The sequence below is a fragment of the Rutilus rutilus genome, assembly GCF_951802725.1.
Source record: "Rutilus rutilus genome assembly, chromosome: 1".
Lineage (NCBI taxonomy): Eukaryota > Metazoa > Chordata > Actinopteri > Cypriniformes > Leuciscidae > Rutilus > Rutilus rutilus.
In genome coordinates, this window is record NC_140209.1 from 5302114 (window position 1) to 5327551 (window position 25438).

A 25438-nucleotide genomic window follows, 5' to 3' on the forward strand; every position below is an offset into this window, starting at 1 on the left:
TGGAGAATCCACATCAGCTTCTTGTTTCTTCTTAACTTTAAGCCTCTTTTCTCCCAGTATAGTGTTTCTTGATGAGCTTTTCCCAGAGCCGGTTCTGCCCATCAGAAGAACCCGGATCATCTGGACTGGAGCCGGTCACAGACATCTCTGAAAGAGACAGAAAATATGGAGTATGAATATATAAAATAAGGCAGACTCGACTGTATTGTATTCTCAGGGATATCATTCGTGAATATCATCAGTACATTATATATTCATCAGCTCAGCAGGGGCGGCTGGCCAATAGAGGGCGCTAGAGCGTTATTTATTTATTTAGCATTATTTATTTTATAAAGGTATTTGTAAAGGTAAAAAATGCACTGGAACTATATCGATTTAAGGGGGCAAATATTATCCCTTACTGAAAAAGGAGTGACTGCAGAAAGTAATACAGAGGTCAACATTAGGTTAAAGACATAAACAAAGAGGGATTCAAACAAACAACATATAATAAGGTAGAATTTACAGACTGTGAGCTGAAGAGTAATATTCAGAGAAGGGATGAACTAAAAACATGCTGAAATGCACAAAAACCAGCCATGTATTGGGCATTTCTTGGTTGGCCATCATGTGGTCCCATCATGCCATCTTCATCCTCCTCCTCTACCACCTCTTCATCTTCCTCCCTGTACTCTCATATGTCCTGACTACAGCTACACACATACTCAAACTGCTGAGGTGTTGTGGCTGCAGTCTGGACAACAGAAGATGGAGGCTGAGGCCTGGGAGGGTTATTTGCAGGACTAGGAGATGGCAGATTAAACTGATAGTTCCTCTGAGTATGAAGGACCTGACTCAGGCTCAGGTTGAGTTACCCCTACTCCTCCATGGATGCATATACCACCACAAATGCCACCTGAAGCCCTTGTGCTAAGTACTGGCCTATTCTTCCTCTGCTGTGAGAAGGGGGGACTCATTGGGCCCAGTACCTGTTTTATTAAATGCTGTCCTCTGCAGTGCCATTTTCCTTTTAGCAAGTCCTGCCACTTCTTCCTGACCTTCCTGATCTTTTAATGCCCCTAGTTGAAGTCAGTTTTGTAGCAATATCCTCCCAGATTTTGTTATTTTTTGTTTTTGTTTATTTGTATGACTGCCGGTTTGACTTTATGACGACTGGTTCAGCCATTTTGCTGTAGGTTTGTGCTTTTATAGATTATTGGCCTCGTAGAAAATGCACATCAGATGAAAACAATTAGGCTAAACATTTCATAATACAAGCATGTGCTACAATTACCAGCCATTCTACAAGGTGACATTTCCGCACTTGACAAACGGACAGCGACTCTTAAAGGGTTACTCTCACCAAAATCGAACCTAGGCTCTTTTTGTTAATCTACTCGAGTCAAACATTCGTGCAAAAGCATAATCTGAATGGAAACTCCACTTTTAAGTTTGACCGTATTTTCATTTTCGGTCAAAATGCCTTTTGAATGGGAGTGAATGGGGCACAACAATGAGAGCATCAAAATCACTATTTTTTAAAACACTAAGGAGACTCGAAACAACATGAAACTGTGCTTGAAGTATCACCAGGGGCTCTACATATGAACTAGAGCATTGACAACCTTGTGTACACAAAGTTTTCTAAAAAGAAAGGTTTTGTACGACTTACACAGAAAATAATTTGTTGCTCAGCACATGAAAATAAACTACTTACGGTGATCTCAGACTGTGCTTAAGTGGTTTCTCCACTGCATGGATCTTCATGTGTAGATTCAGGTGAGTATTAAAGGAGAAACTCCTCCCGCACTGATCACACGTGTGCGGCTTCTCTCTGCTGTGGATCCTCTCATGTGTTTTCAGATGTTCTGGCTGATTGAATCTCTTGTCACAGTGTGAACACTTGTAAGGTTTTTCTCCAGTGTGAATTCTGTCATGCTGTTTTAAATGTATCCTTGTAGCAAAAGTCTTCTCACACTCAAAGCACATGTACTCTCTTACACCAGTGTGAGTTTTCTCATGTTTATGTAAATTATACAGCAGTGAAAAACTCTTTCCACACACAGAACATGAATGCGGCTTCTCCTTCGTATGAACTGTCAGGTGTGACTTCAGGTGTGATGCACTAAGAAATGTTTTGTCACATTGATCACATGAGAACGGCTTCTCTCCGGTGTGGATCATCATGTGCTGTCTAAGGTTTGCTAAATGACTGAAACTCTTTCCACATTGAGAAACTTTGAGTGCGAATGAGTCAGTCGGCGTTGAACTCTCAGTTGATGCACTGATAGTACAGACACGACTTCCTGACGTACAGGACTTTGGGCAGGATGTTGTGGTGGCGGTGGAAGTGAGATCGGTCGATACTCAGCCTACGGTCTGTCTCCGGAAGACGTTTGTATTCTCATATGTGGTCTTCAATGAATCTCAAAGGCGTGTGTTTGTGAGACTTCTTGTTTAAACTGATAGACCGAACGTACGTGGCTTTTGACGTCCTGTTCAAATCCACATCTACGTCATTCGATTGTCCCCAGCCGTACAGTCTTCAGTCAAAATAAAAATACATCAGATGTTGCATGATGCTGAGTTTGGCCAGGCCTCTTCTGCTTTTTTTTTCCTTAGCAGGTGTCCTACCATCAGGTCACCCCGCAGACCCCAACAAACTATGACTGCTCTACAACTTCTTGGCTACCCTAATAGATGTTTATTATATGCATTTTAATTCTGTATTTTTTTTTTTTTTTTTTACATTCAAAAAATATAGTTATAATTTCATTTAAATATAATTTCATAAATGTTTATTTGCACTATCGTTCGCTTGAACTATTGTTATTATGACTTATTTGCACTGCTGTTTTTTTTTTGCATATATATATATATATATATATATATATGCCATTTTATTTGTATTTTTATTTACATTCAAGAAATAGTTGAATGTGTACATGCACTACTGTTCACTTGCACTACAGTTCACTTTCACTACAGTCATTGTGACTTATTTGCACTACCTTTTCTGACTCCCTTTTATACTTTGTGATTGTTATTGCAACTTGTAGTTCATTAAAAAAAGAAATTGTGCATAAGTGACTTTTACTTGAAAATAATATAACATATTTTGGGATTTGGCATATATTTGTACATAAGTATTCTTGACCTCTTATTGAAATAGCTATGTGCCTAATTACGGAGTTTCTGCATTTATAGGCAACAGTTATCAATCTACAGGAACATAACCATTTTGGGCACAGCATTGTGCAGGTAATGAGAACATTTTAAAGAAAAGGCTTGTAAAAATGTTTATTAAAAATACACATTTTCAAAATCACAACTTAAATTTTGCTGTAAATAAGTATATGTTGAAGTGACAAAATACTTTACATTTTGCAAAAAACTATGCTTTAACTTTGATAGAACATGTTATATAAAAAAATATTTAATTTGCTGTGGTGAGTGCTGGCATATAGCCTGGGTTTCCCCATACTGCCTTGCTCGCAGCGCGATTTTATTCACGCTGCTAGGCAGTCTGGACACCATGGACCAAAATTTTGCCCCTGAAAAAGGGAACCAATCACAGAACGGGGAGGGAGCAGCAAGACGATGACGACACCGAAGCAGTTTGTTTATATCTATGGATTCAACATGGCATCAGACTCGACGTTACCTTCTACCCTCATGTTTATCTTGCACAAACGGTAATATTCGCTAAACGCCATCGTGTACAAATAAATCTTTGTCAAATCTGTCTCAAATGAGACTTGGTCTGACGTTAGCCAGGCTAGCTGGCATATTAATTAATGAAGAATCAGATGCAATAGATTTGATAGTGTATTCAAGTTCACAGAAATTGTATACACATATACACATACACATACACATACACACACACTAGCGGTTTTCACAATGGGAAATGTAATGAACATGGCTCAAATTTACAGTTTGATTTTATCTGTTCCCCAGACCATGGTTCACATGGTCATACTGCCAAGCAACTTCTCCTGCTGGTGAGTTGAAGTACTCTTTGTACAGTTCTCGGACATTTTGTGCCTCCACAGATGCCCGCTGCCCCCTACAATGTTCAAAGCCTTGTAGTGTTTGCTCACAATCATGGTCATCCTCTGTGGCATGATTCTGGTCATTTCTGTTCGGGCGCAAATAATTGCACTTTGACAACTTTGTCAACAACACTTGGTTGAACCTGTAAAGTTCTTTGGAAAACCCGGAAGCGTTGACTGAGAATGCCAAATACATTTTCAGAGATGCGCCGTGCCCGAGACAAACGATAATTGAAAATTCTCTTCTCTGTGGGGAGGCCGCGTCCAGGGTATGGCCGGAGGAGATATGGTTTCAGCGGAAAAGCTTCATCCGCCACAATGACATGGTTAACTTTTCCCAGCTCAGGAGCACCTGGAAGTTCACTTGGTGGGGGAACATTCAGAGTTCCATCTCTGAGTGCCTTTCCCAGCACAGAATTGGCAAAGATGCCTCCATCACTGTTGCTGCCATAGCTCCCCACATCAACCACCAGGAAGCGGTAATCTGCATCAACTAAGGCCAGCAATACAACGGAGAACGTACCTTTATAATTAAAGTAGAGAGAACCAGAGTTTGCAGGGGCCTGGATGTATATGTGTTTCCCATCCATGGCTCCCAAGCAGTTAGGGAAATTCCATCTTTCATGGAACCTCCTGGCTGTACTCCTCCACATCTATTCAGTAGGCACTGGCAAATGTTCATCTCTGAGGCAATGCCACAATGCATCACAGGTTTCACTCACTATCGAAGCCACAGTTGACACACCAAGTCGAAAGCTGGACGCAATAGTGCGGTACGAGTCCCCAGTGCTTAGAAAACTGAAATAGACTAGTTTTTAACAACGCTTCACTTATGTTTTTACAACATTCATTGAAGTGAATAACAATGTACACGAACTCACCGTAAACACACGGTCAAACGCTGTTCTGGGTCGATTGGTTTACGGTAGTGTGTCTGTTCTTTTGTCAGCGAGGGAGCCAGTTGTTGAAGTAAATTTTCGAGCTCACTGACGGACATTCTAAAATACCCCCGAAAACGCTCATGATACATTTTCAGCTCTTGTACCAGTCGATAAAACTCCCCATGTTCTTCTCTTCTCGTAACTATGGGATGTATCCAATATCGGCGTCTTTTCCGGCGTCTTTCCTCATTCAACAGAGCAATAATTTCTTCATCGCTGGAGCTGGAGCTGGAGCTACTGGTGCTTGAAATATCCATGTTTTCTTTGTATGATTTTGACAAGCGCGTAAATACTTGCTCTCTTCTTCTGAGTGACAAGCGAGTGTCAGAAGTTTAAAGTTGTGCAGCGCCACCTTGTGTACCGGGGTATTGTATTTTGTCGCTCTTCTCTTGCCGTACCACAGCAGATCAAGTGTCCATGCTGTGGGTATGTATGATTTTTCATGCTCTAACTCATTAACAAATTAATTGTGAAAACAATATATTTGAATACGAGCAAGCACGAATTCATTTCTTGTGATGATTGTGTCTGTCTTATACCCTGGTAATTCAGAGTTCTCACGAGAGCACAAGTTGAATTTGCTCAGCGAGTTACTCTGGTGTCGAGCAATGGAGCTCATTAAACATGCCTCTCGATCTGAGCTGCACCAATCACATCGGGTTATCTGATATAGGCAGGCAGAGGCGAGCTAAACAGATGATGACAGCGCTGTGACGTTGAAGTCATTAGTACACATTGCAAGATGGCTATGGATGAACACCAGTTGTTTGAAACGGCTTTGGCCGCTACAATGAACGAGTTTGACTTGGCCTTTTCTCTAAAAGAAGAACAGAAGACGCCGCTCGAATCGTTCCTTTGCAAGAAGGACGTTTTTGCTGTTTTGCGGACCGGATACGGTAAGAGTCTAATCTACCAGTTAAGCTCCGCTGGTAGCGTATGGGGTTTATTGTTGTGATTGGTCGTAGTGTTATCCAATTGCGTGCAGTGAGATTTTCAAATGCATGCTTGGTGCCGCCCCTCGAGCTGGCCGATTTTCATTAGTCATTTTCATTATTTTTTTAGATTTAGGTCTGGATTTCCCGGCTATCTGTCTTAACAATATTACAATTATTTGTTTTATGAGTTGAGTGAATGTGTAATTTTTGTTTTTCTAGTCCTTATGAATGTCTGCAGTCTGTCATCAGCCAATGTAAATTGTTTTCTTCTTTTTCTTTCCAAAAAAGGTATGTTGCTTTCGTGTTTATTCTGTTATAAATGTTAACAAATGATATTTAGCAATTAATGAAGTATTACTGTTATCGTCTTCAATTAAGTATCCTGTACTTTTACATTTGTGTACTAATTCCAGGTATAATGTTAAGTTTTTCACATTGTATATTATTACTATGTGTTTAATATGAATAATAAGAGTTTGGCGGTAAGGCAGCAGATTCAAGACTCGATGCTGTGGTCCTTATGAATGTCTGCAGTTTTTCTTCAGCCAATGTAAATAGTTTTATTTTTCTTTCCAGTAAAGATCAATTCAAGCTGAAACCCATTTGTGAGTGTGTCCTTCCACATCCGTTACATAAGCATCATACTTCCAGATGGACAAAAAGCCAAACTTATCGGCCAAGCTTATGATGGAGCTAATGTAATGAGGGGAGCCACCGGCGGAGTGCAGCGCAAGGTGATGGATGTCCACGAAAATGCTCACTATGTCCACTGTTATGCGCATCAGCTGAATCTCATCATGCAGCAGGCAACGTCACACATCCCCGAAATCTGCACTTTTATTCCCGATCTTGCAGGATTTTCTGCTTTCTTCTCCAGGTCACCCAAGCGAACCACCGTGCTTGACCAAGTGGTTGCCCATAGACTTCCCAGAGCCTCTACAACACAGTGGAACTTCCACAGTCGCGCTGTGAACACAGTGTACGAACACAGGGATGACCTCCTAAAAGTGTTTTCAGACCATCAGAGACAATGGAAACTTTGATCCCCTAACTGTCAGAGAGGCTGGGGGCTTTGTGAGGATGCTTGAAGACGAGGCTTTCTGTTTTTTTTCTGGCACTGTTCCACAAGATCATGCCACACGTGGACATGCTGGTCAACCAGCTGCAGAAAAGTAAAAATAGCTGTATTTATATTGGCTGATAAATCTTTTGTTGTTAGAAATGTGATTAGCTAATTTCCAGTTGGATAATAATGCAGGTAAAATCAAGGAAGACCTTTATTAAGCCCCGGAGACACACGGAGCACTTTAATCATGAATAGATGCGCTTTGATGGACTTCAAAAGACATACACCCATTCACTCCCATTGTAAAGCTTGGAAGAGCCAGGACATTTTTTTTATATAACTCTGATTGTATTCGTCTGAAAGAAGAATGTCATATACACCTAGGATGACTTCAGGGTGAGTAAATCATGGGCTAATTTTTCATTTTTGGTGAGCTATCCCCTAAATACTGTGTTTGCTATTTACTGTACATTTTGTGGAATATTTGCTTGAAAAATCACAAAAAAAAAATGTGCGGGTAATACTTTTTTATTTAATTAGCTAATTAATTAATCACTTTTTTTATATATATAAAATATGTCTTGTAAAAATATGTATAATATATGCCTTAAATATTGGCATTAAATAATTACTTTTTCACAGAGCACTGGTTTGTGTTAAACTGTGAATGGGTGGTTATTAGTTATAATAACACCAAAGGTCGCTTTACAAAGATAGGTTAAGGAATTGAAGGAAGGACTATTGAAACTGACCGAATATGAAACAGCCCCACCTAAGATATTTTTCACCAGCCGCCACTGGTCACAACATAGTAATTTGTGGCATTACCATAGTATTTAATAGTAATATTGAGTGATATTGTATATGGTCTAAAGAAGGTAAAATACTGATGTTTTCTTTCTTTGACTCTCAGGTTTTACCAGTTATGATAAGACTTGAATTGTAATGACTATTATAACTGCATGTACAGTATGATGCTGACATTATATACTTTAATTAAAGACAAAATGATTAATTTAATTATAAATGTGGTGTTATATTGTGTTGTGAATTAAAAAAAAAAAAACATTAAGTGTTGTGTCAACTGCTGTGTACCTAATGATGATGATATAACACTTTTTAATGAATGATGGTAAACATATAATTGTAATGAATTAAATATGTAGTAAATTACAATTAAGTTTTTAGTGTTAGCCGTTACGCTTTCTCCAATGGTAAGAGATACAAACCCTCACATCTCCATAGACCATCTCTGCTAGTAGGGACTTGTTACCAATGCAAGATAACGCAAGTCAAATAAAAAAAAGCGGTTTCAGGATAAATAACTAGCAGGCAAATATCACAACGATTATTTAAAATTAATTGAGAGAGGCAGATATCACTACTGCAATTAAAATGTGCTTATATATATATATATATATATATATATATATATATATATATATATATATATATATATATATATATATATGCCTGTGTGTGTGTGTGTGTGTGTGTGTTTATATGATTTTCTGTCATATTAACAAAAAGTCAGGATCTATCTATCTATCTATCTATCTATCTATCTATCTATCTATCTATCTATCTATCTATCTATCTATCTATCTATCTATCTATCATTTCAATTGGATCCTTTTAATAAAAAAACTTGACATTAACCTGGTTTTAAACTTTGAAACGCTCCAAATGGATCAATGCGTACGAGGATAGATGTGTTTGAGACTGTTATCGTGGCGCTGATGTCCTCAGAATGACCGTAAGTTTCGTTTCGTGCTCTTTTTCATTTTTAACTTTCGGTTCTGTCTGTCCGTGTCCACGTTGAACACAAAATGGCGAAGAGTGCTGGTAAGGTTTGACAAAATATGTAAATATGTAAAATATTACATGTTAAACGTGTCTATATCAGAATCAAATCTCTTCCTGCTTAAGCAATGATTTATTTATGAATTACGCATTTCAAGGGGCGTTTAAGAACTGATCACCCCTTGCTAATGCGCCAAATGGTTTAGTCCATTCTACACGCATTTTTTTTTTTTTTATGTTAGTTAGTTGAGCATCTGGTGGAGCGCAAACTTCTGCTGTAGAAATGTCTTTCTCAAAGACAGCCAAATCAGGCCACCAAAAAAGAAAGGAAAGACAGGAGAAGGCAAGAAAACAAAATGAGGGGAAACAATTATTTTCAAAGAAAGGTGAGTAGCCTACAAACTAGAACACGAAATATTTAGTGCTAAACTGCTTGAATATCTCCGCGATCGTTAGTGCTAAAATGCCGAGACAACCCATTGAAAGAGCAGAACATACACTTTCAGATGATCGTTTGGTTATAAAGTTACATGCAATCTGAGGTAAAGGCTAAATAAAAAAAACGCTGTTTGCATACAACACACCATTATAATAGCCTAATTTAAAACATGTTTAATTTTAAATTAATAGACTATAATATCTCAAATTAGATACTGAGGGAGATATAGGGTTGAGGAACAACCAACAAGCCCATCAGGACTGTCTATATTTCTACCCGGGATCTTGTGCTACGCCCATGCACACGCAGGTTGCATTAACGTTAACATTTACTGACTTTTTAGCATAAATTGGAAGCAAACATAATGCATTGGCACTGAGTGTTTTTGTATCGCTGCCACTTATAAAAAAAAGTATTAAAATCATTGTTTGCCTCAAAAAAGGGCACAGAAATATATCAGGCCTTGTATTAAATGGATGAAATCTTCAGCAACATCTAATATGTTCTTTATGATTCTGACAATCAAGCTGCTCTTTTCCTCTTAAACATTCATTTAAAATTAGATCAAAACCATGCACTAAATAACATTAATAAATAAACGCAAACACAAATAGGCACAAATGAATAATAGAAGATCAAGAGGTCTGCAGCTGTAAACAGATTTTGGGATATTTGTGTTATTTTCTGTCATGTTCTATTTTAATCCATCAGTGAAAAAGCTTGTTTTCTGATATACCTAATGTTCACCAGATACTCTAACAGAATGTGTGTGTGTGTGTGTGTGTGTGTGGTAGGCAGAAGTAGTCCAGATTTTCATCTCCTCAACAGTAAGTCCATTAAATGATTCGACTCTTTACTGTGAAACTTTTATCAGTTACATTACTGATGTTTTAGGATATTTAATGAGCATTTCAGTGTTGGTCAGTGTTTGATTTTTCTCTTCTCATGTGAGGAATCTTTAAATGTTTTTGTTTGGTTTTCTGTTTGTCTTGTATGTTAATATGTGGCATATGAGGACATTAGTAAATGATTATGCTAGTGCAGAAGTAAAATGCAGAAAAAGTGAATGACCTGCATGGTCACCGTGATTTTGCCAAGTAAGACATGTCCCTGGATCAACATATTTTGTTAATCCTGGAATAACATTCCTGTCCCAAAATGTAGTCCTTACCCATATATCCCTACTGTTTTGCTGCTTCCTAATGTCTTATATAAACAATTCTATATTAGCACACAGAGCAACACTCACACGCATTTTAGCTGGTTTAGTCACTTCTTCATCTGGTTTATCTACATCCAAGAACTCCACCACTTACAGAACACTGATGCGCCCTAGTGGTCACTCTTCATATAGCACAACATTTAGCTACATAACATTTCCTCCCCACTAAGATAGGGTGTCCATTAACACAAAATATATTTTCTTTAACACAACCTAAATGATACACTTTTCCGTGCACAACATAAGAGATACATTTGTACAGTTTTTTTTACATCAAAATAAAAATAAGGAGTTATCTTACTTTATGTATAACTTGTATGTTTAAAACAATATGTCCCACAACTCAAACTGTACTACAGCCCTCTGTTAACTAATCACTGTTCACTAATAACGGTAACGTACTGGTGGTTTTGTGATCCTCACAGGATAGCGTTTCACAGTCTCTGTTGCATGGGTATGTCCCGTAGATGATGGTTCAGTGGACTGGTGTGTTTTTGATGGTTCGGTGATCTCAGGAACTTGATCATCATTCTTTTCTTGCGGAGGTGTATTAAGGTGCAGTGTGGTGCAACTATCACTCTGAGGTAGTAACACCTGTGGGCTTAAAGGAAGGTTCACTGCAGTCTGCTGAGGCTCTGGATCCGGGCGTGTCAGCATCCGGTCCACATGGCGTTTCCATACCCCTAGTGATCCCACATTTACCTTGTACGACACCGGTCCTGTCTTTTCCATAACCACACCTTGTGCCCACTTTTCCTCCCCTTTCCTATAATCACGCACAAGGACTGGCTCCCCAACATCAAACTGTCTGGCCATAGAGTGACGTTGGCGCCGTTGTTGTTGGGCATCCTGTGACCTGTGCAGGGACGTGCACAGGAATTTTGAGGGGCAGTTGCTCTGACCTAAAAAAAAAAAAAAAAAAAAAAACCTCACGGCCTATATGAAGGACTGAGAATAACAGGGTCTTTATTAAAATATAGAAGCAAAACACTTGTGAGGCTTGTGACTGCTCCTCCTCATCTTAAATGTAATGTAATGAAACATTGCCATTTAGTAGGCTAAAATATGAGTCTGATTAATTAATCAATTCGCCTACACAGTGTCATGTCATCTCATCTTTATCACAGTGCAAAGTCTCTGTCTCATCTGCTGGTTGGCTTTTTCGCAGCCAACCTTGCAGTGATGTGCTGCCCTTTGCTGCCTCCCTGAATTGTCTCTCCCTCTCCTGAATCCGCCTCTTTTCAGTGGGCATCTTGGCTTCAAACAATACCCAAAATAGTGATAGGATTTAGGCATTTAACCATTTTGAATAAAATAATTAATGTGAAGCATTACTTCCATCATTCATTCTTCTTGCTAAAACGAAATGTGAGAAACTAACTATCAGAAGACATGTAGCTTAGTTTGCCTAATGCCTACCAAAAAAAAAAAAAGTAGCCTAGGCTGCTTGTCTGCAAGCTATCTGTCTGATTATTTAGGCTAAACGTGGCAAACTCAGCCTGGATTTATGAAGATTTTAATTCATTTCATAAAACTTGATGATGATGATCGTTCGTTTGTTATACATCACAAACTCACCTTTTCCGACAACGTAGAGTCGTCTCACCCGACAACCGCGACAATCTCCTTCTAGGGCCGCTCATGCAGGCTCAGCTCAGGTGCCGGTTGCGTGCAGCGCTGCAGCCACGTAAACAGAGTTTGCCCTTTCCCTACTGACTTTCACTTTCTGTGCCCGAATGGAAGTCAATGAGGTTTTGCGATTTATTATTATTATTTTTTGTATATTTTTTTTTATTTTTTTATCTAGGCCTACGTGAAATTCTGCATCCATTGTACGATTTATTTATTTTAATTTTTTTCCCCTCGGAAGGGCAATGTGAGTCGAGAAGGGCATATGGGCAGTTGCCCGGGCAACCTAAGCAACCCCTCTGTGCACGTCCCTGGACCTGTGTACTGCTCCAGCAACACTGGGTTTCAGGCAATCCAGTTGAGAGTGCAGCCTGCGTCCGAGAAACAACATAGCCGGTGTTTCTTTTGTTGTTGCATGTGGGGTGTTTTTCGGTATGTCTCGTGCTGTGCCTTTGGACGCTTTTAAGGCATGTTTGAACGTCTGCACAAACCTTTCGGCCAAGCCATTGGTGGCAGGATGGTATGGCGCTGAGCGGATGTGTTTGACTCCATTGGACTTCAGGAATGCACTGAATTCTTCATCACAGAATTGCGGTCCGTTGTCACTCACAAGGATGTGTGGAATGCCATAGCGCCTAAAAAGGCCCCTGAGCACTTGAATGGTCATGCTGGCAGTGGTGCTGTCCATGATATGCACTTCAGGCCACTCAGAATGTGCTTCCACAGCGACCAAGTGCATATGTCCTTCAAATGGACCTGCAAAGTCCACGTGTATCCTTTCCCCAAGGACTGGAGGGCCACATCCAAGGGTGTAGAGGCGCAAGCCCTAGCTCTTTTTGTATGTTCTGACAGGAGTGGCAAGATTTGGCCTGGAGCTCAATTTGAGAGTCTATGCCGGACCACCAAACATAACTGCGTGCCAAGCTCTTCATCCTCACTACACCTGGATGTGCTGAGTGGAGCTCTTCTAGAACCCAGGGGCGCAGTTTAGGTGGCACGACCACTCTCACACCCCACATGAGGCATCCCTGTTGTATTGTGAGATCATGCTGAAGCAACAGATAGGGTGACAGCTCTTCACCTGCACCATTTCTAAGACATGAGACAAGGTGGGGTCAGACAAGGTGTAATATGGCCCAAGTATTCCACGGACTCCTGGAAAAACAGGCACTTCTCTGACTTGAGATGCAGGCCCTGTTCCTCAAGCCTGCCCAGGACTGCATCCAGAGTTTTTAGGTGAGTCTGTTCGTCAGGACCACTGATAAGGATGTCGTCCAGGTAACAGTGTGTGAAAGGCAGTCCGAGAAGCACCTGGTCCATAGCCTTCTGAAATAAGGTGGATGATGATGCTACTCCAAACGGTAACCGGTTAAAACGAAATAGCCCTTTTTGTGTAGAGATCGTCAGCAGCTCCCTAGACTTCTCATCTACCTCCATCTGTAGATAGGCTTTTACTATTAACTTAGTAAGGCTTAATTACTATTAACTTAATTTAGTAAGGCATTAACTTACTAAAGCTTTGGCCTCCTGCTAGAGAGGCAAAAAGGTCCTCATTGCGTGGAATTGGATCCTTATCCACGCAAAAAGCTGGGTTGAGGGTGACCTTGAAATCTCCACAAAGTCTCACTGTGCCATCCTTTTTGCTGACAGGCACCACGGGCGTGGCCCAATCACTATGCTCCACTGGTGAGATCACCCCAAGCTCAGTCAGTCGTTTTAGTTCGGCCTCAACTCGAGGTCTAAGAACATATGGCACATTACGTGGTGGACAGAATTTGGGTACACTGTTAGGTCTAATAGTCATTGTGCCTAGATTTTTAGAGAAAACAGTGTCTCTTTAACACCGTCTCCAAGTTGTCTTTCTCTCTTTGCTCAATTGCATACACAGTCTTTAAAGGTGCTGTATGTAGGATCCAGCGGCCTCTAGCGGTGATGTTTCAGATTGCAACAACAGCGCTCGTGCTTGTGAAAAGCAATAAAGTTACAACTGTAGTCTTTCACATCAGATAACGTTAGCAAATGGTCGGCGTTAGCTGGCAAACTACTGATGTCTAACTTGAGCCAACTAAAGCACAAAATCACAATATATTTTACATGCTTTGAAGTATTGTTAGCTTACCTGTCCAAAAGGATGAAAGCCAACTCAGGGTCTGTTTTTATACCTAAAACAAAGCGGAGGTCTCTCCATAATTCAAACGCTCTGCCAATGTTGATCCGTGTTTTCGTCCTGAGTCGATCCGACTGACGTTTGGCCTGACGAGCTTCAGCAGATACTTTTTTTTTTTTTTGGGAGTTTGTGTTTGAGTCTGTGTTGTGCTGGAGGCAGGTCGTTTTTTGGCGTTATCAGACTCCATGTCGTTAGCTGCAGAAAACGGAGAGGCTCGGGAGCGCGCATGCACGTCACATCCGGTGGATTTCGCAGAAAATCCGACCCGGAGACTTCACATAAAAATAGGAATACTGGCCTTCAGAGGTAATAGCAAAACGCGAAAAGTGGATCATTGTAATGTGTGATTACATCCCCTTCACAGACGGGCAATAAAAAAAGGATTCATTTTATAAAAAAAGTTACATACAGCACCTTTAAGTCTTTCCAGTTCAGTTTAATAACTCTCAGCCACTCTCTACCAAACAATGCGGGTGCATCAACTTTAACTACATACAAGGGCAAATCAGCACATTGCTTGTTTAACTTTACTTGCACCTTGGTGACCCCTTCTGGTGCCAAAGGCTCACCAGTGTATGTCTTGAGCATGATATCTGTTCCCAAGGAATCAACGACACAGCAGCCCCTGTATCCAATTCCATCTCCATTTTCTTTCCATTTACTACAGGCAGCATTGATATTCGTGAATATTTCCCTTTTTGCGACATGGAATACAGTCCCAACTCACAGTCAGTGTCAGATTTAGTTTCCTCACTTTCATTTTCATCACCTCTTGCCTCAATGTGATAAATTCTCTTCTATCTATTTGTTACACTGCGCTTAATTGCATTACCTTTCTGTTCAGGTTTTTCCACTTCCTGTTTCCATTCTCTGTCTTGGCTGCTTTTGGCTTTGATCTTACACATGCGCTTAGTGTGGCCTTTCCTCCTTTCCTCCCACACTTTTTGGGAAAACACCGCGTTCACTTTGAGCGAGCCACTTAATGTCGCGCGCTGCTGTCTCTGCAGATACAGCGTAATCGACTGCTTTCTGAAAAGTGAGATCTTTCTCCGTCAAAAGGCGCTTCTGCACAGTTTCACTCTTAAGTCCACAAACAAATCTGTCCCTTAGTGCGTCTTCCAAGTAAGCACCAAACTCACAATGTTCCGAAAGTTTTTTTAATACCGTGACATACTGTACAACTATTTCCCCTTCCTCCTGATTTCGCTTGTGAAACCGGAGTCTCTCCGCAATCACTTGCAGCTTTGGAGCGAAATGGGCCTGCAACACAATATCGTCAAAGTCCATATCTCCAGGCTTGTCATTATTCCAGCCATGATGTGTCTGCTTCTGGTGGCTTGCACTGTAACGTTAGACTCTTCGGAAGAAGACCGACTCATCACTTCTTAACAGCTAACACTAGCTCACTAGCTAGTTGTTTCCAGCATGGTTGTTCTTTTTTTTTTTTTTTTTTTTAAACTTGATCAACACCGGCTGTTCACTCGCCGATGCAGTGAAAAGTTTTCAGGACTACACAACTCGTCACCAGTTTATGTTATGTTGCTTCCTAATGTCCATTATGGTGATCAGTGTTTGCTTTAGTTGGGCTCTTGATCATTGACTTTTGTTAAGTTGATTCTTTTTCAGTAATTGCAGTTTTTTTCAGAAAACATTTCTGCATTGATAAAGCAGATCAACATGGCTGTTTTAACGCTCAAATGACTGTTAAATTTGGACAGATCAACATTTATGTTCCCACTAAAATGAGCAGATAACACTCAATCAGAAACCATAGACTAAAGCATTGTAATTAAATATAAAATGACTGTATGGTTTTGTCAACATGATTAAAGGTAATTTTATAATTAGATAAAAGCAAACTTATTCTTAAACTTAATCTTAATTCTTTCAAAAAACGTTCTCAACAGAGCCTGATGAACAACATGATTTAATGGATCTGAGGATTGTGCTGCTGGGAGTCTCTGGCGCTGGAAAGAGTCCAACAGCAAATGCAATACTGGGTCGAGAGGCATTTAAAGAAAGCAGAACCAGAAAGAGTGAGATACAGAGAGGAAGAGTAGAAGACAGAAACATCTCCATCATCGACACTCCAGGATTCTTCAACCCTCAACTGACTGATGAAGAGCTGCAGAAGCAGATGATGAAGAGCCTGTATCTCTCCGATCCTGTTCCTCATGCGTTCCTGCTCATCATCAACCTGGAGACTTGCATAGAGGAACAGAGGAACGTTGTGCAGCAAATCCAGGAGAATTTTGGGGCTCAAGCTATGAGGTTCACTATGGTGCTGTTTATTGGAAGAGAAAAAATATCCAGTAAAGAATGGATTCAAATCATTGAGAGTGAAAATATTAAAGAGCTGCTGAAATACTTTGAGGGAAGATATCATGTGATAAACAGCAGAAGTGAATGTGATCCTTACCAGATCACAATGCTTTTAAAGAGTATTGATGAAATGATGAAGAACAATGGAGGACAGAACTACAGCCATAAGATCTACCCGAAGAAGGAGGAAATGAAACAAGAAGTGAAGAAAAAACAGGACAAGAGAGAGTTACAAGAGCAAAAGAGAGAGATAAATCCAGCGGGAGAAATTAAATACAAATATAAAAAAGACAGAATGTCAGGAGACAATGAGAGAAAGCAAGAGGATGTTAGTGAGGAGAGCAGTGGATTCAAACTGAATCTGAGCGAGAAGGATTCTGCAGACCAGGGAGATCTCAGGAAACAGAAGGAAAGTCAGGAAGAGATGGAAGGACTGATACAGAAGATTGCTAGAGAAAGTTCGCTCATAAAATTGGGTAAATATTTAGCCATTTGTGGTTTTATTTCTTTTAATTCTGAAAGATAAAAAAAGGTAAATGATATACATGTAAGCGATAAGCTATGGCTCGGTGTGCATTAATTGGAGGCAAACAAAAAAGCACGATATTGAGGCAAAGAACCACCTGGCCATGAATTATCCTAATGGTTTACCATTACTAAAATTAGATGACCTCGTACAACATATCCAGGTTTTTCAAAACAATTGCAACCCTGGTTCTTTGATGGGAAAATAATTGTTGAGGGGGTAAATTAAGATAATGTTAATTAACTTATTTTATATACTTGTTGTGTCTTATCTTTAGTCAGTTTAAGTCATCTTAAGGCCCACTGAGTAAAGGGCCCCTATTGAGCGAAGGCAAAATGCTAAGTTATTATAATTCTTAAAGTGTAAATAACATTTTTAATTCCTCTCTCTTTATCAGATCTGAGGATTGTGCTGTTGGGTAAAACTGGATCAGGAAAGAGTTCAACAGGAAACACCATCATCGGCAACGTTGTGTTTAATCAAGGTTGTTCTGCTAAGTCTGTTACTCGACAGTGTCAAAGACATGTGACTGCAGTGGAGGAGGATAAAACCATCTCAGTGATCGACACTCCAGGACTTTATGATACGTCAATGAGTGAAGAAGAACTGAAGAAAGAGATTCTGAAGTGCATCTACATGTCTGCTCCTGGTCCTCATGTGTTTCTGCTGGTCATCAGACTGGGTGTGAGATTCACAGATGAAGAGAAGAAAACTGTGACATTGATCCAGGAAAACTTTGGAGAAAAAGCTTCTCATCACACCATCATTCTGTTCACTCACACTGATCATCTGAAGGGGCTTTCATTAGATGAATATATCAGTGAAAGTAATGATCTCAAGGCTCTTGTTGATGAGTGCGGTGGCAGATTTCACTCATTCAACAACGAAGACACGAGTAATCGCTCTCAGGTCCCAGAACTGCTGCAGAAGATTGATGAAATGGTGAGGATCAATGGAGGACAGCACTACACTAATGACATATTTGAAGAGGCCCAAAGAAGGATTGAACAAGAGGCTTTTAAACAAAAACTGATAGACTACGGGCAAACAGCACTAACAGTGATAGGAGGAGGGGTGGTAGTAGTAGGAGGGGCAATAGTAGGAGGGGTAGGAGGGGCAAGGGTAGCAGCAACAGGAATAGCAGCAGCAATAGCAACATTAGCTATAGTAAAAGGAAAATAAGGGCCATAGTTAATCTGATTGAACAACAAAGGCCAAATCTTCATATACTAATTTCTAATTCCGTTCACTGAAAGATGATTCATGCCCCCGCAGAGAATGTCATCTCGGCCAGTCCTTTGGGAATTTGCTGCTGGCTCTTATGTAGATAGTGGTTAAACTTGAGATATAATTAATTGGGGGTATATCAAACAGGCGATTTTTGGTATTATTAATCTATTACTTGTTCCTGAGCATGTCAATTTTGGTTAAGGGGAGAATTAAGTTTCATAACTCTGTAGTTAGGCTATATTTCACTTAAATCCTGTACTAGAGTGATGTTTGTACGTTTGACTGAATTGTTTGCTTGTGTTTATTTCCTATTGTATTTTATAATGGCTATTGTTGTTAATTCAAATATTGTTGTTCAATAAATATTATCTTATATAAATAGTACGCCGTATTTGGTTTCACGAGTTCACACTTACATATAATTTAAATGGGTAAGTTTAATGCGTATATGGCGTGCTGTCCGGAGGGAGGGCTCCGAGCTTTAATGCAAAAGAAGAAAAGAGGGGCATGCCTCTGCTCACCGAGTCTACTTTTTCCAGATATTTTTGACTGCTCTTGACCGATTCAACCAGTCTTTTGTCCTTTTGTGCAGCCAGAGAAAAGTCCTTACATGACAGGTCACAGTTCACAGATATTTGAAGTTCATTTTTGATAAGCTTTGTGCTGCATCTGTTTCTGAGTCTGACCATTTAATGGTCATCAGAGAGAAAATTCTCTCTACAAGGGAATTGGGCCTGGCACACTAAGGACAAATGAGACAGTCCTGAACATGTTGATCAAATTGGCTTTCCCTAAATTTTGGAAAACTGCAACCCACTTCTCACTGGTGGATTTTGTGGTATCCTGTGTGGCTTTATTTATTTCTTCCTTGCTAGCGCAAAACTCTTCATAGAGTTGGTCCATACTCACTGTCTGTGTCATTTTGAGGGCAACCACCACCTGCTCCAGGTCAGTGAAGCAGAGCTCTTCATGTAGGTCCATTGGTTTTAGTTTCATCATCACATTTTCTGATGAGAAATCAAACCATTTGTCAATGTATGCAATGACAGAATCATAATCAACTTCAGAAAGTCATTTTTCTGCTTTGATCTCTGTGCTGACAATTGTTTGTCCATCAGCTGCTTGGGTCTGGTATCCAAAAAAGCTGTCTTATTTCCACTGAAACATCTTCAATTTGAGTTTCCCCACCTTCTCGTAAACATCTGTGATGCAGAGCTTTGTTTCCTCCAGCTTTTTAACAAGTGTGTCAAAAACACACCCCACGTTGTGGAAAAAGCACAGATAAATCTCAGCAGCTGCAGTTTTTTCTTCTTCCTCAAAAATCCTCCTCAGTGCCACAGGACAGGTCTCCCCAAGGGACATGAAGTATGAGGTGAGAGATCAACAGCTGGATGAAGAGACAACCATCGCGTGCAAACATGACGCAGAATTTCACGCCACTCAATGTCAACAAAGACAAAAAATGCATGCAGTTCCGATCCTGAGAAGTGGCTGTAGATCTTTAAAACCAGTGACTCAATATCCACAGAGAGCTGATCACAGGCGTGCTTGCAGGTATTATGAGCTATGTGAGCCGGGCAATTAGCTTTCAAAATGTGACTGTTGGCACTGCTCAATAACTGGTAAACATTTTCAGGAAGTGTTTCAGAGCTCGATGAATACCATTTGCAGTTTCATCATTATCTTTGTAAAAGTCAAGTAACTTGCACCGCACTCCATCAGACACAGAAAAATATCTCACGCACACTGGGAACATTTTTCTATTTCCCTTGTTTGAGGCATCGGTGGCAACAGAGTAAAACACAGGCTCACCTTCAGACGGAGATTAGGGTGACCAGACGTCCCGAAATCTAAGCTGTTGTCCCGAATCCCGAATCCGGCCCTAATTGTCCCGAAAATTATACTAAAGCAAATTCTTGAGTAGTTTTTGTCTGATAAAACATTAAAAACTGTCCGTGGAGGTTGAGTCGTCCTGCAGCCAGCCCCCGCCGGCTGCTCATTGGCTGCAGCATCTTTTTTTTTCTTTTTTTGAAGTTCTACAAAGATACTGTAGGCGCGAATTTAAATGCATTGATAAGCGAGCGCAAGTTGCCGCAGCCGTGAGGACAGTGAATGTGCAGGCAGCCAGTCGTAACAAACATGTCAAACGTATCCCCGTTCACACGGATCTGCAAAAATGACAAAAGAATGCTGTATTATGCACGCTACACCAGTAACGTAGTTGGCGATGTCACTTTGTCAAGAAACATCCCGCGAACATGTAATACGCATGCTCGTTCACAAAATCACGTTCTTGTTGTTTACATGGATGGATATGGTAATGGGATCATTCTCAACCTTGCACTACAAAAGCTTGTGTTTTCATGCCCCCAAAACCTTGTGGTCGTGTTAATGAACCGCCAAAACGCACAAAAGCTTTTCTGTTTTCAGTGGTGTCCTGTAAACGCACCATTTGCTCGTAAGGCAGAGCTCTCCTTATAATGCAGTCTTTTATCTTCATTGCCAGGCCAATATCAGCCTTCAAATTCGTAGGCAGAATTTTTGTTAAAATGAAATTCATTTCTGTTTGTCAGGTTAAAGTTGAATCTTACTTTTTTGCCTCGTAACTTACGGTAAATATAGGCCTACATTTCCACTGAACTATATATTTGATCATGAAATAACTTGATACATATTTTTTTTATGTGTAAATAACATTCAGAAACTGTATTTGAAATAAATAGCAATCAAGTTGTAAATATGAGTGTGAAGCTCAGGATTTTCTTTAAGCCCCAAGTTTACGATTTGGGGGCATGTCAGTGGAAAACGTGGCAGAATCACATTCACAAAGTAGTATATAGGGAGTCTTAGCCTCAGACGGGACCGTTGGCCATCAGTCTGAATGTCTAGCTACACGAGACTACAATAACTTTATTGTATCCTTCTCTTTAGGTTGAGCCAGATAGTTTTTATTTAGGGGACGAAATTACAAGAGAAACATTTTTTCCAGATCAATCTGGACATTTTCAGACCACCCTGATGAGAGACAGAGGATCAGTTGCGGTGTCAGGGACAAGAAAAGAACAAGTTTTGACACCAGTTGCAGGCCCCTGTCGCCCAAAAGGGAACCCTGCCTTTACACACTCATCTATATGAGTCATGTATACACTCATACATTTCAAAACCCTCTCCGAAGGGACAAATCAGCAAGAAAACAAATTTATGTAGCAGACATTGAGGACAGCGGGAAAATATCTCCATACAGTATGTATTATTAGCCAGATTTTTTAGCTCATAAATTGTACTTCAAATGCTTTAGCTTATGTTAAACTGGATTAGTGGTTCCCAACCCTGGTCCTGGTGTACACCAATCACTGCATATGTCTCCTTTAAGTCAAAATGGAACATATTTACTTTGTTAGCACAAATAGTTTGAATATCCGTAACCACGCCCCTCCAACCGTCAGTCTGCTATGAGCCATGGATAAAGAGGAGGAGCTAAAGTAAAACCCCTTTTCAATACTCAGTAATACGTCACAGCACTGAAGTCGGTTGCAAGATCCGATTCACAGGGACTTTAATCAAATGCACCTAATTCAACTCATCAGCTCATTAGTAGAAACTCCAAGACCTCAGAGTCAGATGGGTCTGTTAGAGAGATGTAAAAAATGTGCAGTATTGAGGGTATTCCAGGACTAGGGTTGGGAAACGCATAACTGGATTATGAACTGTTTTTTCTTTATCACAGCTACAGTGCATGTCACAGTATCTGAAGGCCAGGGTGTGCAGGCAGTGGGACAAACAGTGCAGGAATATTTAAATTCTGCTGACAGCTACAATATCTGCGATGCCATTCTTTACCAACTGCACTGGCTTCCTGTTCGTTACCGTGTACATTATAAAATATTACTCCTTACATATAAAGCTCCTCATAATTTGGCTCCTCAATATCTTTCAGATCTTCTTCATTTGTATAGACCTCTGCGTTCTTTGAAATCATCTTCTGCAGACTTATTGTCTGTTCCAAACTTCAAGATGAGTTCCTTTGGTGGTAGAGCTTTTATCTGTGTGGCGCCTAAGTTATGGAATGTTTTACCTCTGCATATTCACCAAATGGATTCAATTTCCAATTTTAAAGTTCAGATAAAAACGTATCTGTTTAGAATTGCTTTTAATGATATGATTGTTTGATGTGTAGTTTGTGCTTTGTATACCTTGTTTTTATTGCCTTGTTTTATATTGTACGGTGTCCTTGAGTGCCCTGAAAGGCGCCCATAAATAAAAGGTATTATTATTATTATTATTATTAAAGGGCTGGCAATTGCGGATACATCAGAGACCAAAGGTATTTGACTGCAAATGTCCACGTTTATCCCCTGAACTACCATACATGTTTATCAACTGCCCAAAGAGTCCATCTGAGGATGATGGTGGTGGTCACCCTAGTTGTACATGAGAAGTTTGCTTTTTAACTGCTTGCAGACAAAAGGGATGTGTTGGTTAAATGTGTTTCAGTTTGTCTAAATGACCATTTTAAGCAAACTATTGTATATTCTGGTACACAAAATGTAAAATGTGGCATGTCCAAAGCTTGGCAACATATTACAGATGCAGTTAATGAAGTTTCATCTGTTAATCGAACAGTCCCAGAAGTGAAAAGTGTCCCAGCCCTATTGAAAGCAATTAATTATTTGATTAAAGAGCAATTCCAGCGTTATGGACGTGACATTTGCATTCAAAACGTAAAATATAAATTCTCAGAAAATGCATTTAATACCAATATATTTAAACATCTGTATATGTCCATACTCACTTAATAAAGGAGTCCAGACATTAGAAAAATATCAGTCTACACATGCGATTATATTTAATATGAGGGAAATACACGTGCGTTACGGACGTGACAAAAAAAGACGTGAGTTTGTGGGAGACAACATACTTTGTAGAAATTCTGTGAATTAAAATGGACAAGTCAAAAGAAATAATACCAACCGAAGGGATGAGTGTTGGCTCTCTACAGAACATGAATTATTTTTATTTTTATTTTTCATTTTTTCATTTATGAGGAAAAAACGTTGTTACGGACGTGACGGATTTCCGTTATGGATGTGACAGTTCCGAAATCGACACTTGGCTGACGCTGGACAATCTGAGAAAATGCTTTAAAAACTTAAACAGAGACCTATTTGTGTGTCTCTGTTGGGTATTTGAAACAACAAACATCTGAGATGATGACATCAGAGACATCAGTAAAGGCTGCACAATTAATCAAATTTAAACTGAAATCACCGTGTTATAGATTAGCCTTCGTTCATGCATATCTCTCATGCTGCTAAAATTTAACCAGCTTGGGCATGTTCAAAACTCAATTCGGGCATGATATGGCTTGATAATGTGGTGTTTACTATAGACCCCGAAAGATACGATATTGCTAAGATACATCAGCAGCTATTTTGTATTTTCATCATATCGATATTCTCCGGAGACGAGATCGCCGGTTTCCCCTCAGTCCAAGGTTAGGTGAATTGAAACGCTGTCCGATTGTAAAAGTGTGTAGGCCTGTGTCTATATAGAACAAACAGTCTGGAGAGCGGTATGCAAAACGCAATCGTGTCACAATGATCGCAATATTATGTTTTGTGTCAAAATGATCGCAATTTATACCAATTTTGCGTTGTTGAATGCGCAATCGTGCTTCAAAATAGCCACATTATTGCAATATTAGCCAATGCATTGTAAGAATAATTGAAATGTTATTGTCTTAAGTCAAAAGAAAGGGAAAGAAAGTGAGTCGAAATTGTCTTTCGCGGGAAAGAAAGTGAGTCGTCATCACGAAAGACGCGTCTTCTCTCTCTCTCTCAGACTGTAATAATGCTAACATTATGGTAGCCTACTAGTATTAATTGATTTCTAAAATGTTCTGATGTACAGTAATAGAGATCAATTTAATATATGTGCAAGTTTTTTTAACAGTAACATGTTGAACATTTACATTTACATTTAGTCATTTAGCAGACGCTTTGTCCAAAGCGACTTACAAATTAGGACTATTAAGCGAGTCATCTTGAAGAGGCAAGAAATAACGCAAGAAGTGCTCAAAATACGAAGTTCAGGCATTGGTCAGAGTAGCATAGGCCCGATAAGCGAGGGTTTTAAAGGAAACGTATTTTTTTTCTTTTTTGCTACTTAGGTTAAGTGCTCATGGAAAAGGTGGGTTTTCAGCTGTCTTTTGAATGTTGTCAGGGATTCTGTATTCCGGATGACGGTGGGGAGAGCATTCCACCAGCATGGAAGTGTGAATGAGAATGTTCTGGAAAGTGATTTTGTGGCTTTCTGTGATGGAACCACGAGACGTCGCTCTTTGACCGATCGTAGGCTTCTGGTAGGGATGTAGACTTGTAGAAGTGAGTGAAGGTAGGAGGGAGCTGAGCCTGTGATAGATCTGTAAGCAAGAGTCAATGCCTTGAACTTGATGCGAGCAGCGAGTGGTAGCCAGTGCAGAGAGATGAACAGAGGAGTGACGTGGGCCCTCTTGGGCTCGTTGAAGACAAGACGAGCTGCAGCGTTCTGAATCATCTGTAGAGGTTTAGTTGCACATGATGGAAGTCCAGCCAGAAGAGCATTGCAGTAGTCAAGCCTAGTAATGACCAGGGCCTGGACGAGAAGTTGTGTTGCATGCTCAGTTAGGAAAGGCCTGATCTTCCTGATGATGTGCAGCGCAAACCTGCATGATCGAGCTGTCTTTCATTCATTCATTCATTCAAGTATATTTGTATAGCGCTTTTCACAATACAGATTATATCAAAGCAGCTTCACAGTATTAAATTAAAATAATACAACAAGGTTTGTTTCTAGTGGAATTTATTGATTGATAAAATAAAATAAAATATTCCCAAAATATCCCCAACTGAGCAAGCCAAAGGCAACAGTGGCAAGGAACCGAAAAAAACTCCATCAGGTGACCTATTGGTGACCTGAAACTCCATCAGGTGACCTAATGGAGAAAAAAAAAAAACCTTGGGAGAACCCAGGCTCAGTCGGGGGCCAGTTCTCCTCTGGCGTTTATGAACCAGAGGTCGGATTGTAGTTTGAACTGTAAGATTAAAAATATTATATAAATGCCTGGCTGAAGAGATGCGTCTTTA

General features: G+C 40.0%; 1 protein-coding gene across 4 annotated transcripts; it reads left to right on the forward strand.

Moving 5' to 3' along the window:
* The first annotated feature begins 8771 nt into the window (after positions 1 to 8771).
* Positions 8772 to 18689, forward strand: LOC311301961 (GTPase IMAP family member 8-like). 4 transcript variants are annotated; one of them, XM_084427415.1, is made up of 4 exons: positions 8788 to 8821; positions 10013 to 10045; positions 16144 to 17034; positions 17482 to 18689. In XM_084427415.1, exons 1-4 carry the CDS (start codon positions 8806 to 8808, stop codon positions 18264 to 18266), a joined length of 1725 nt encoding a protein of 574 aa, XP_084283541.1. In that variant the 5' UTR covers positions 8788 to 8805; the 3' UTR covers positions 18267 to 18689. The 4 variants fall into 4 exon arrangements, with proteins under 4 accessions (XP_084283540.1, XP_084283542.1, XP_084283541.1 ...); XM_084427413.1 differs by lacking the exon at positions 8788 to 8821 and adding an exon at positions 8899 to 9165; XM_084427414.1 differs by lacking the exon at positions 10013 to 10045 and having other exon boundaries at positions 8772 to 9165.
* Positions 18690 to 25438: the final 6749 nt, after the last annotated feature.

Bases quoted from the DNA above. Each gene is read 5' to 3' on its own strand.
- LOC311301961 (XM_084427413.1), top strand. From the start codon at position 9,063: ATGTCTTTCTCAAAGACAGCCAAATCAGGCCACCAAAAAAGAAAGGAA. The intron at 9,166-10,012 runs GTGAGTAGCCTA...TGTGTGTGGTAG, and splicing joins ACAATTATTTTCAAAGAAAG to GCAGAAGTAGTCCAGATTTT. The intron at 10,046-16,143 runs GTAAGTCCATTA...CGTTCTCAACAG, and splicing joins AGATTTTCATCTCCTCAACA to AGCCTGATGAACAACATGAT.